The sequence below is a fragment of the Rhinoderma darwinii genome, chromosome 11 (assembly GCF_050947455.1).
Source record: "Rhinoderma darwinii isolate aRhiDar2 chromosome 11, aRhiDar2.hap1, whole genome shotgun sequence".
NCBI classification, from domain to species: Eukaryota; Metazoa; Chordata; class Amphibia; order Anura; family Rhinodermatidae; genus Rhinoderma; species Rhinoderma darwinii.
The window spans coordinates 31,303,812-31,317,560 of NC_134697.1; the positions used below are offsets into that span (position 1 = coordinate 31,303,812).

General features: G+C 38.3%; 1 protein-coding gene across 4 annotated transcripts in view; it reads left to right on the top strand.

Annotated features, from left to right (window-relative positions):
• EXOC6 (exocyst complex component 6) overlaps positions 1 to 13,749 on the top strand; it is a 210,220-nt gene that overhangs the window by 111,710 nt on the left and 84,761 nt on the right. For all 4 annotated transcript variants that reach the window (XM_075841004.1, XM_075841006.1, XM_075841005.1 and 1 more), the window contains exons 13-15: positions 3,427 to 3,524; positions 7,320 to 7,425; positions 9,380 to 9,489. In XM_075841004.1, the coding sequence (XP_075697119.1) occupies positions 3,427 to 3,524; positions 7,320 to 7,425; positions 9,380 to 9,489 (314 nt within the window). The remainder of the gene's footprint in view (positions 1 to 3,426; positions 3,525 to 7,319; positions 7,426 to 9,379; positions 9,490 to 13,749) is intronic.

Sequence of the window (13,749 nt, forward strand, 5' to 3'; positions counted from 1 at the left end):
GCCTCGAAAGCTCTCAATGGTTTTGCATGTAGTAGAAGTTTTGTTTTCTTTATTATTTAGTTTAGGAAGCCTACTGGGCGCGAGGCTTTTGAGGGTTTTTACCCTTCTGTAAGTTAAATTTGGGTTTGGTGGAAGGTGTGTTTTCAGGAAAAGGTCATTATGACGAATATGCCAGTGTTTGGTAAGAATATTTTAGATTCTTTTTTATGTCATTGGTTATATGTAGTAATGAAGTTATTTTATGTATCCAGATCTTCTTTGCCTAGCGTTTTTGCCTGTATACACTTGGTTTGGGATAGATAATCTACTTTTTTGAAGGATTCCTCTATAACTTGTTTAGGATATTTTTGCTTTTCAAAGAGTTTTTTCATAACCTAAGTCTGAAATAGAGAATCCGAATCTTTTGTACAATCCCTCCCAAACATTCCTAAACTGTCGAAATGGTACATGTAGCATCTATTTTTTGTAATGACAGTTTTTGAAACTAAGAAGGCTATAACTGTCACTGATTTGAAGAATTTTTTTCTTGGTTAATTTGTTATTGGTGAAGAATATTTCAATATCCAAGTATTCAATATGTTGGGTGCAGTTTTCTTTTTAGAGTAAAAGAGACACCCCAGTCGTTATTAATCATAAAATCGTGGAGACTTTCCTCTGTTCCATTCCATATAAATATAAGGTCATCTATGTACCTTTTATATGTGATAATATTACTGGTCCAATTGCGGTGGTTGTTGTTGTATAAATTCTCAAAATTTCCCATGTATAGGTTTGCGAACCTCGTTCCTATCACAGTCCTACTTGTTTGTAGGTATAATTTGTCATAAAAACGGAACAAGTTTGTTAGAATTAAATAAATTCCTTCAATAACATACAGTCTTTGTATCTTTTTTTTCTATCTTTTTCCAAAAGCTTTGTGACAGAAATAAGGCTGATCTTTTGTGGTTCAGACATTAGACTAGAGGTATCTCGTAGATAGGGATTCAAATTTACCACATCTTTGTGTAGTATAATTTCTTTGTAATGTGACCCAGTCCCAATCATGTTGGTTCTCCAGGAGATTTTGACTTTTTTTGTGTACTTTTGGTAAGTATTAGATAGGCATTTTTGGATCTTTTATTAATAGATCAGCACTTTTTTTGTGTAAACAGGGAGACGCGCTGCCGACATGATAATAATGTAGTAACGAGTGCTTGTCTTTGTGACTGGAGCAAATGAGCGCCAATCAACAAGCTATCTTGTTAATTGGTGCTCGTTTACACGGCCTAGGACAATTTAAGGTTTAGGTCCACAAAAAGATCAGATTTATTGATCTCTCCTGTTGGACAAAAAAAAAAGAGATCTTTACTTAGAAGGTTAATTTTAGATGTATTAATTCTGTACTTGTTTAGGAGGTTTTACATTCTGGTTTGTGTTGAAAATTCTCCATGTTTGGGTTGAAAAATTGGGTGATTTTCATTGTGGTTAGGTCTAGTCTAATATGATACGATACGTGGGAGTTGAGTTTGTATTTGGTTATTGTCAGGGGTATGTTGCCAAAATGTAACATTCTTACCGCTGTGGTCCATATGATCACGGTTTAGGTTAGTAGCTTTCTAATCTAAAGTCTCTTTCTCTAAATGCAAAGTTTTGCTTGTTAGTGCTCCATCTAGTCTAAAAGTTATTTTTCTCCTAGATACATTTGTAAGATTGTAAAGTAGAGATGATGTTGTATTTAGTCTTTCAGTAAGTGTTCCAGATTGTGAAAGTTGTCATACAACAGATTGTAATCAGAGATCTCGGTTTGTGGAAATTTCAGATTTGTTAGTAGTAGGTTGTTTTTTAGTCGTATATAATTATCAGTCTTTCCCTTTGTACCAGTTGATTCTTGCAATATTCCATAATGATTGAAGTCCTAAGGTACCTAAGAGCTGCTGTTCTACTATGACTAAAAACACGGTCTGACCGGGGCAGTAAGAGGCCGGATAGTGCAGAGACAAAGATAAAAAACAGTAAAAAAGCGATCCATAGGGTAGTATGTTTTATCTTAATTATTTATCTCCCGCTGAAGGGCAGCATAGTATTGGGACAAGTCTTTACCATTAACCCAAATGGCACAATGGTAGATCCGTACGGCTAATGGCTGCTAACAAGAGTACAGCGGACTCATAGCTATAAGGGGAGCTCTACCTCCGCTTCTCCCCGTATTTCCTCATGCCCCTTTCACCAATGACTGACTGCTACCATGTATCTGCATGTATACATAACAGCCATCAGTCAATGGTGGGAGGGTCTGGGAAAGGCGGGGGAAGCGCTCCCCTCATAAATACAACGGACTCATAACTATGAGTCCGCTGTATTCTTTTTTAGCTGCTATTTGTCAATATTTCTTTATACAGGGCAGCATAGTATCGTGACAGATATGCTTTTAAAACAAATGTGCAGAGATTTGTGAAACATATTTATTTAAAATGCCTACTGGATTTTTCTAAACGGAGACGACATGCTTCTGAGCTGTAGAGCATGGTGCACTTACAACTGAATTATATATAGAGAGAAATGCAAAAAATAATACATGGATAAAATGTTTGTTCTTATAAAGCTGGGACTCCTACCAATCCTCAAAATTAAGCAACTAGTGCTGCGGCTCTTTCAAAGTTTGTTTGTTTTTTTTGGAGGGGGGAGCACCGCTTTGCAGGTAACTGCAGCACAGCCTCATAAACTTAACAAAGCCAAAGGAGCTTCGGTCTCTTCGTTCTTGGGATTCGCAGACATCCCAGAGGTCAGACCTTAATGTTATGGCCTTTCCTAGCGATATGCTATAACATTATATGATGGGAATATCCCGTCAGTGGCACATGGTAGGTGGGAGCCCTGTTTCGGATTTTGCATTAGGGCCCAGGAGCTTGAGGTTACGCCTTTACCGCAGTAAGTTGTACTTTTGGATGGGATTTTCAGCACAGCTTGTTATATGTGGATAGTAAGTTTTGATAAGGTTTGAGGTATGTATGGGTCAGGTTAAATACATGTGTAAAATTCTATTTAAAGTCCACCTCCAGTTATATCCTGCTTGGATGTGCTTGCGGAGACGCAACAGGGAGAGCGGAAGCCTTTCCTGAAAAGCTTACATTATAATTTATAGCAGCTTTGCCAGAAAGGCTTATGGCATCTGACAGTTGCGCAAGATATGGGACGGTCCAATCTCCTTGCTGCGTCTTCCTGAGGTACATTTAATATTCGACGAGCGCTCCCAGCACAATGGCGGGGGTCTTCAAGTTGTCAATTATGAAAAGTTCCCTTGTCTTAAAAAAGTCAGTTCTGCGTCTGACTTTCGGAATCTCTCCGACCAGTCAGACTATATCAGCTCTAGATTGTGGGAACAATAAGAAAGAATAAATGATTATCACTAACATTGTACACTTACAGGTTTTTCTTTTCCTTTTTTAGGGATACGGATTTCCGGTGAACAGGCTATTTGATCTTTTGTATGAAGTTAGGGACAAATATAATGAAAGCCTGCTTAAAAAATGGGCTGGACTGTTCAGGTATTATACACATTTAAATGATTTTCCCTTTGTATTTGCAAATAAAATTCCCTACCACACTCTTTAAATTAAACATGAAAAATAATTACAGCCTTCTTTAACAACACTATACTAGTGGGTACAACAACAGCCGCTAAATGGCCATCTGAAATCAGGGTGCCCAAATATCATGCCATGTCATGACATGGTGTGATTGGTTGTGGGTGGTCTGGAGATGGGAACTGTCAGGTTCTGTATGTTTATTAGCATAGGTGTCACACTTCATTCTGCCCTCCACAATTGGCATTTTGAGGAACATTATGTCATCTATCTCTTAGGCCTTATTCACGCAAATATATTTCACATCCGTGTGCTGCGTTTATTACGGACAGCACACTGACCAATGCAATTCAATGGGGCTATTCACACATACGTGTTTTTTCATGGAGCATGTTTCCGAGAAACTCTCTGCATATCCTGTTCTGGTCCGTTTTTGCAAACCACGTCGCCCATTGAAGTCAATAGTTGGGTGAAAATAACGGACAGCACACAGAAGACATCCGTGTTCTGACCGGTTTCACAGCCAGCTGCTAAGGAAATAGAGACAAAAGTAGTGAAACCAGAATGCGGACTAGAAACACGGATGTTACACAGATGTAAATGTAAAATTTAAGGAATATGTGACATTTGGGCCTTGTCAGTGATCATCATTAATACTTCAAGAGGGACTTGTAGATGTGATGTTGATACTTTGCTGTGGCAAAATCCTTAGATCCCACAGTGCCATGTGGCCCCAGAGTTAACCATCGTGAGAGTGTTAGCCAAAGTGCCCCAACTCTAGCCACTGTGTCACGAGTGAGCGTATTTCTTTCCTTTCCACCTCCCTGCACACTATACCTTCTTATCTTGGTGCTGATCTGTGCGTGAGAATGTCTTCCCGGAGGAAGTGTTCTGTGATAGAGCACCTCTGCTTCATAACCTGGGACTGTTCTGCAGAATCGGGGTGCTTGGGAGGCGCAGCACCTCATCAAGAACTGGGGGGTGCCTCACCTGTAAGGCTCACTGCCCTAGGTTCTACAGTATGTTCGATACTGTAGATCTTATACCCTAAAAACCTAAGCAGTGGCAATTAAAATTCTTTGCTAAAGAGGGTTATGGGGGAGAACTCAGTAATATTGTGGACGGTTTAAAGCATGGAATATGTTGAACATTATTACATGATCTATTATTACCACAGGAAGTAAGATCACTTAAATCTGCTCCTGGATTTGTATCCATATTTTCTGGACTAGATCACTAAAGTCAAAAATTGTTTTGTAAGGAAAAGTCATTTAGTTGCCCTCTTCTGTCAAGTTATAAAAAATTCTGCTCACCCATTTATTAGCTCTATCTATGAGAAAGTTGGCTGTCATATTTGCTATGAGAGCTGGTAAAAGGGTTGTAGCCTAACTATCTGACACATATTTTGGGAGCCACAATTGTGTCCATATTGATTTTTAATCAATCGTTGCTTTTTTAAAAATCGTAAAAAAAAGTTTTAATAGATATATGATACCATTGTAATTATAACAACACAGAAAAAAAAAGAACACATTATCTAAAACCATAAAACATGCTATTATTTAGCAAATCTTGTAACGCCATGATCGTACTGACCCATAGACTAAAGTTAACAGGTTATTTATACTGCACGGCATAAAAAAAGAAATAAAAAAAAGCTATGCTAAAATTGCCTTTTATTTTTCCATTCCCGAACCCCCCAAAATATTAAACTTTAATCAATAAATTATTTGTACCCCAAAATGGTACAAATAAAAACTACAACTCATTCCGCAAAAAGCAAGCCACATACTGCTTTGTCAATGGAAAAATAAAAAGTTATGGCTTTTGGAATGCCTTGTTGAAAAATGAAAAAAAATAAACATTTCTTTGATCAAATTATATAGGTATTGGGAAAGTGGATGCTGGTGAATTGAAATGGTTTTTCCACAATATTCAATTTATTGCCTATCCTTGGGATAGGCGCTCAATGTATGATTAGTGGGGTTTGGCCCCCACGGCCAGCGCTACGAAGGGCCTTATTTATTGTTTATCCAGACACACAACATCCAAATGAGTGTGGCAGTGCCTGGTAGCTCAGCCCCGTTCACTTAATTGGGCTGATCTGCAGTACCAGGCGTAGTGACACTCATTTTGATGTCGCTGTGCCTGGATAAACAATGGAGGGAATCACAGCATTCCAGCATGATAGCAAAGGTCGGCAGTACTATCTGTGCCTGTATCATTTGCTGGGAGAGAAAGGTCGGCAGTACTATCTGTGCCTGTATCATTTGCAGGCAGAGAGAGGGAGGCAGCACTATCTGTGCCTATATCATTTGAAGAAAGAGACAGGGAGGCAGTACATTTAGTGTCGGCATAATTTACTTAAAGACACAAAGAGAAAGTAACCTAACCAAAAACTCAGCATGGATCCAATGCCCAATTATATAATTAAACAATCAATATATGTGATATATACGGGCTGATTCTAGGGTGTGATCCCAAAAAGCATCACAAAATATATATAAACCTACAAGAAACAGATGCCATGAAGACAAATAGTATACGAAAAAATAGAAAAATCTTTATTGAATTACATAATAAAAACACAGTAGATAAAATGAAAAAATCCATAGACCAACAGATATAAAAAGGACGATGCGCTGTGCATCTCCAAAGATAGACAGAAAGTACAAAGTGAGCCAATGAAACGCCCCCCAAAAAGAGCTATATAATAGTGACCATGTATAAATCCAAAAAAGTGCTGTATATGCACATAAGGTATGCAATAGTAAAACATATAACAGGTCAATATAGACATGGAGGAGGAAAATTACACAAAAAAGTGCATCTTGCATATCAAAGGGATATACCATACCCATAATGGATTCAGAAGAAGTAACACAGCGAATGTCTGCCCCAACGCACGTTTCGGCAGCTAATGCCGTCGTCTGGGGGTGGCGTTGAACAGTAAACCCTCCATATTTAAATGGAGACTGGCCAATTACAAGAGCATATGTCCAGGGGAAAATGCACCAAGAAAATTAGATTGTCTCACTGCTTACCTACTGGTCGCGTCATCTCGGTGAGTAAAGTGGCCGTCCTCCGGAAGCATCGGTCATTGACCAGTAGGCAAACAGTGAGACAATCTAATTTTTTTGGTGCATTTTCACCTGGACATATGCTCTTGTAATTGGCCAGTCTCCATTTAAATATGGTGGGTTTACCATTCAATGCCACCCCCAGACGAAGGCTTTAGTGCCGAAACGCGCGTTGGGGCGGACGTTCGCTGTGTTGCTTCTCCTGCATGCATTATGGGTATGGTATATGCCTTTGATATGCATATGCACTTCTTTGTGTAATTTTCCTTTGCACAATCCCTTTTTGTTAGAAGGGTCCCCAACAATAAGCTCATCCTGCTGCTGATACCCTTAGTGATCAACAGCAAGTATTCGACTTCCCTGCAGTGCAACCACATGGGAAATTACATGGTTCCCATTTAAATCAATGGGCTGCATGTAATGCATTAAAGTGTTGGATCCTCCAGAGTGAGAAACTTTTCTTCTCTGGCCAATAGGTGAAGTTCTTGACTGGGAGCCTCTCTTCTATTAATTCAGAGTTTCCTAATAGGGGATTTTATAATGGGTTTTCTAAACCAGACAATCCCTTCAAAGGGAGTAGTATTTGCTCAGTTTACAAGAATAGTTCCATCCACTGTGATAATGCAGAGGATATACATTTACCTAGATCTTTAATCAACTGACTTTGTGACTTTAGGGATATTTTTGAAGCGGATAACTACAGCCCAATCCCTGTAGCAAACGAGGAGGAGTACATGGCTGTAATTAGCAAATTTCCTTTCCAAGATCCAGAAGGAGACAAGGTAAGTAAGCTTTGTAGGTGTTTGTATGACATGCCTGGTACTATACAGTAAAAATCACTTTAATGTAAAGAGTTGGCGAGATTGTATCAATCTGCCAGGGGTCCTTATCTAGCATTTATGGAAATCTAGCGTATTTGTCATTCAATTAGATGTCTAGTGTCCTTCTCGAGGAAAGGAATGTGTGAAGATGATGTTTGATGAAGTGAATGGGAAGAAATTAACCTCATATTTAATCATTGACACCTTTTTACCAAATTGTACATTTCTAGCATACAAGACTAAAATGTGTGAGTTGATGCAAACATTTTGGAAGCACTGCAATGTTTTTCATCAAGCACTATGTATTGTTTTTTGACAATCAGGCAACTGCACCATTTTCTTAAGACTCAATGAATATTGCTTTTGTAGTAGTAGTAGTAGTAGTAGTAGTAGTAGTAGTAGTAGTAGTAGTAGTAGTAGTGGTAGTGGTGGTGGTGGTGGTGGTGGTGGTGGTGGTGGTAGTAGTATGTGTTCACATCAGCGTTGCCCTTCCGTTGAGGGGTTCCGTCTGAGGTTTCCGTTGGGTTAACCCCTCAACGGAAAGGCAAATTGAAAGCTTAACTTCCATTTTCTTCACCATTGAACTCAATGGTGACGCAAACGTTGCTAAAGGTTTCCATTTGTCACCATTGTGACAGGGTTCCGTTGTTCTTGATGGAACCAATAGCGCAGTCAATATCAATGGTGAGGGAAACAGAAGCTAAGGTTTCAGTTTGCGTTTCCGTTGAGGGGTTAACCCGATGGAAATCTCTGACGGAACCCCCCCAAACGGAAGGGCAATGCTGATGTGAACAGGCCCTTACTGTAGAATGGCCAAGATACATGTGACCTCAATTTAACAGTTGACTTCAATGATATTGAGAGGGTCAACAAGAAGTTGAGTTCATTTTGTATTGTCTTAGCACCTTCTTGAGTAAAAGCCCATGAGAAGTGATGAGATATTAGCACTACCAGTGAAACCATATATATCTTGATGTGTTTTTTTTTTAAATATTCGACAGAGTGTTTGTGCTTTTTGAGTATTTTTTTATATTTTATAATTTGACATAGTGTTTTATTGTGTCTTTTTTTTTTTTTTACATAATGTTTCATTTTTATATTTTTTTTTTTTAAATCAATTTTTTACTCGCCCAGAAACAACAATATATTGTTTTAATCAAAGTATGGAAAGGTCACCATGCTATAGTGCAGTAGGAACACCCCAAAAAATATCCCTAAATGCTACAATAAGACCAAATCAATCGTATTATAGAAAAATACAAAAAATCTTTATTGAAGACAAACACAGTTAGTCAAGACTCTTTAAAAATTTACACCCATAAATACAATGCACAGTCAGTAAAAGAGATAGACAGTGTTGAACATAGGGCAGGGCAAACAATGGTGGTGCTATGCATGCAATATCAATGTATATAAACCATGTTCCATGCGTATTACTATATATATATGCCAACATTACGCAACCTCTAACTAGTAGAGCCGCAATATCATAAATGGTAATAGTTATAAATAAACCATGAAAACCTCATGACACACACTACTTAACCCACCATGAGCCATTCCACTGCCACAACACTGTCAGAACACCCCAACACGCGTTTCGCACCTGGCTTTGTCAGGGGTTGCAGTAGGTACTGCATTAAAGTGATGATCATTAGTATGAGTGATTGCGTTGGCCGAGTTCTCTGACTCTTATGAAATGGTAGTCCTCAGACTGACTGTAGAATGAGAAAGATACATGTGACCTCAATTTAACAGTTGACTTCAATGATATTGAGAGGGTCAACAAGACGTTGAGTTAATTTTGCTCGTCTTAGCACCGTCTTGGGTAAAAGTCCATGAGCACTACCAGCGCAACCATATATGTTCTTTTTAGAGTGTTCATGCTTTTTTGAGTATTCTTTTCTTTTTCAAGGTATCTTTTCCAAAGAAACTCCCAATGTCTCAGTCTGTCCCACAGATTTATATGCAGGTCAAAGAATTTATTTATGCAAGCCTTAAATTTTCGGAATCACTCCATCGAAGGTAAGTGCCACGATTGGGAATATGGCCATCCTTAACTTTCATAGACATTTTTGTGTGTTGGGGCCTCCTTACTTGAGTTTTCTCAAAAGAGGTGTGCCAGGGGCATTATGGCCACTGGTGGGACGCATTTAAGAACATCTGATAACAGACTTTTAAGCACATGTGCAACATGTCAAACCTGACACAGAGTTTAAAACCATGTTTAATGATAGAGACATTTCTCACAAGTTCAGAGACATTTTGTAAAATATCGTCATTCCTCAAAACTGTTATAAAGTTAAAAAAAATGGCAAAAAAATTGAAAGTTAAAAAATGTCCCAGCGACATAGTACCCACAATATGAGCATTCACATTTTTATGTAACTGCATTAGTAATCTTGCGAAATGAGTAAGCAATGTTTATTATATATGGATCCTGCCAGGGAAAGGGTTCTACTTGAATGAAGATGTCTTGTACAGCTTAGGTGCACATGCTAAATTATTTCGAAGATCTCACTTCAACGCAATTTTTCAGTCATTTTTAGTTATGATTGCAACGATTATCTTCGGTCGGAGATGACAGATATGCACAAGGTCATTATTGCCGGATGCTATATGAAATAAATCATACAAGATCGTAGCATTTAAACCCAGTCTGTATCACTTGGACTCTATGGGATGGCTGCTAATATAAGGTGTTTGTTTAGTCTGAGCAGATTAACCTGTTCCATTGTGATACGCATTTTATTTAATTGTCTTTCTATACCTGATTTGGGTTTAAATCAGTTAGAATAACATTTGAGAGCCCAGCATGAAAACACAGCAGCCAGAAGCCACCTTCCAGCTTATCTCTTATTTCTTATCTGTTAATGAATGTAAATGAGAGTAGTTTCACACATCCTTAATTGATCCCGAGTACAATTTACACATAGTAACGAGTAACCTTTTGACCTAACCGGTAAATATTTACTCACAAAACACATGTAGAGAAATACACTGACCAACATGTTGTCGAATCCAGACGAGAGCTCATGGGTGTTTTGAATTCAAGTGAAAAAAACCACGCCGCAGTCATTATGAAGCGTTACCACCCTAATTATGTGACGCGTGCCCACAACAACTAGACATCACACTGTAACGATGGCGCTTAAGTGAAGAAGTAGAGGTGCTGTCCAGAGCGACCAATCACATTCCAGCTGTCATTCTTCTAGGACAGGTTAGAGCATAGTAGGGATCTGACTGGTTGCTATGGGGAAAAAAAATCCAATTTCTGTGTGCCCTAATTGCAATAATTCAAGTTTGATATGGTCATGGGGCTATGTAACTAGTGTGTAAACTGGACACGCCCTAACGTGGGCAAAATTGTCATGGGGTAAGTTTTGTTTTTTTCTTTGTTATAGTTTTACGTCGTTTTTTATTGTATGTATTTTTTTTCATAATGTTTTATTTTTTATGTTTTGCTTTCTTCTTATTTTAAGTAAATTTTTAGTTTCCCAGAACCACCCATATTTTAAACAAAGTATGGAAATGTTACCATGCTACAGTGCAGTAGATACTGAAAGGGGAGAACAATTAAATTTCATCCAAAAATCACATAAATAGATACACAAATTGGTAACTAATGTAATAGGCACGTTGCAGCTGATAACTTCAGTATGGTTTGTTTTTAAAAAAACGTTTATTAGGCTTTGTTTACATCTGCGTCAGGGCTCCGTTCCGACGTTCCATCTGAGCTTTCCGTCGGATCGGAGCCCCTGACTGACACAAACGGAAACAAGAGGTTTCCGTTTCCATCACCAGTGATTTCAACGGTGATGGATCCGGTGCCAATGGTTTCCGTTTGCCTCAGTTGTGCAAGGGTTCCGTCGGGTTCCGTAGTTTTGACTTGCAAAGTTATGAGCATTTTTCTAGATATTCTAATGTGGCTCTAATAGCCGAATAGGAGGGGACTCTTTCTTTTCACTCTGGGCGGTGTAATGTTTTCTGTATGAGGCTGTCCAATCAGCATACAGCTTATCCCTCTTCCCTTCCCAGCAACACAGCATGATCATATAGTATACAGCTTCCATTCCCGACTGTGTATTCAACTGGTGATATCTCCAGTTGTATCACAGCTAGAACTGCGATCCTGGTGTCATATAAACGATTAGAATCTCCTCTTTCATATGCCACCGGAACTGTTCTAGGTGGTCCACAGCCCAAGATATAGTCGTTTGAAGTGATCCCCCTTCCCTCCAGCTTTAGTTTCACACTGTGTGAAGCAGCTTCATGCTGATTGGACAGCGTCAGAGGCTGTGAGGAGGCTCCACCTCAGGAAAATAAAGGCTCATTTACATATTTTGAAAAATGCTCATAACTTTGCAAATAATAAACATTTTTTTAAAACAATTTACACTGTAGTTATCAGCTTCAAACCGCCTGTTAGATTAGTTAGGAGATAGGGAATTAATAAACTGGTGACAGAGTCCCTTTAAGAGCTTTAGCAAACCTTGGAGGAAATTTCATACAGTAGTATATTGCAGCCAAACTTTGTTGCGGCTGTATAGTGGACATTGTCCCTGACCTTTGCTTAGATTCTTTTGTCACTTTAAATTATTCTTTATTAAAAAATGTTTTATACAAATACAATCGATAATATATATCTAAGTATGAGAAAGAGGAGAAGAAAACAACAATAAATAACAAATAAAACTAACCAAAATAAAAGTAAAAATATCCCTTGAAGAAAGGAAGAACAAAAATGAATATGTTCTTAAAGTAGTTGTGCCAAGATAGACATTTATCTAACCATAGGGAAGGTGATAAATGTCTGCTTGCCGGAGGAGGAGCTTGAATGGAGCGGCGGTCAAGAATACGCCCTGCCGCTCCATTCAATGTCAATAGTGCAGATGAAAACTGTGAAGAATCATTAACTACTGAAAAACGTACACGAGAAATTATCTGTGTTTATGACAAACTGGTTTGTAAATGGACGCCACGCTACTGGTTCTGACGAATTAGGACCCCTGCACACAATCGTATTCTAGACTCCTATTAACCCAAACTGTATATATCATGTGGAGGCACACAGTAGTTTTTTTTTTATAAGTATTCAAAATATTCTGCATTATGCAGGGCTTCTTGGGGAGAATACTCGACTTTGAGTGTATATGGGTCCATCATACTGAACCATAGGAACCTTGTGCTGCTGTACAATGTGGCCTTGCCATGTGCATAACCCCCCCCCGGCTGAGCAATGGTGACAAGTAGAATATCACTACCCTACTTTATAGAATAATAACATCTTTCTTACATATTAATGCCACAGTTTACTGCCAATAACCTCCTAACAAGCCCCATGCTGCAGTACTGCGTATATACACCTGATGGCAGCACTTACCTGCAGCCTCTCTGGGGCAGATTGTTTATTCCTTGTCTGGACAGCTTTACGTTATTTCGTTTCTGATGATTCTGTTAAGAAAGTTAGTGTTTTCGTTAATTACCTTCCAGATGGAATGGAAAGAAGTAGAAAGGTAGTTTTTGCAGAGAATATAAAACTTTGCGGAATATTCAAAACTTGACTTGAAATATTACAGAAAGACCTTATCAAACTTGTAGCCTGGACTGGTAAATGGCAGATCAAATTTAATGTAAAGTAATGCACCTAGGTCGTAACAATATTATGGTTGCGTATTTATTAAATGGAATACATTTTGGGATAACAAAGTAAGCTAAGTAGCAGCACTGAATGCCAAGCAGCAGCTGCAAAAGCACATACAATTTTAGGGTGCATGATAGAGAAGTAAAACAGTGCCATTAACAGTAACTTGTGACAGATTTGCATGGAAAATGTAATAAGGATTTGCTATTTATGCATTTTTTTGACACCGTATTATGTAACCCTGCACATGAAACTCTTCAAATGTTTTTTTTTTTTTTTCATTTTTAAAGGTTGATCTGGATGTTGCATACATTTTACAATACTCCCCATAAGCTGTGTACATATATTACAATAGTGTACTGATTTCATGCAATAATGTCATATTGTATTCTAATTTTGATTAAAGGTGGCAGATATACTTATTGTATCTCGATTGTCTGTATAGGCCTCTATTAATTTTTCTAGTGAAGTAAATAGCAAATGTTATTTCCTTCCGCTGTTGATAGAGTCACAGATAAGTCATTATACAAAGAAACACTTTCATTCGTATTCTGGGATTTCTGCATATTCTGTCCTTGTAATAATTCCCATATGAGACTCAATCCGAGTGTAAGTGTCAAAGGTTTGTTCTCAGTGGCGCC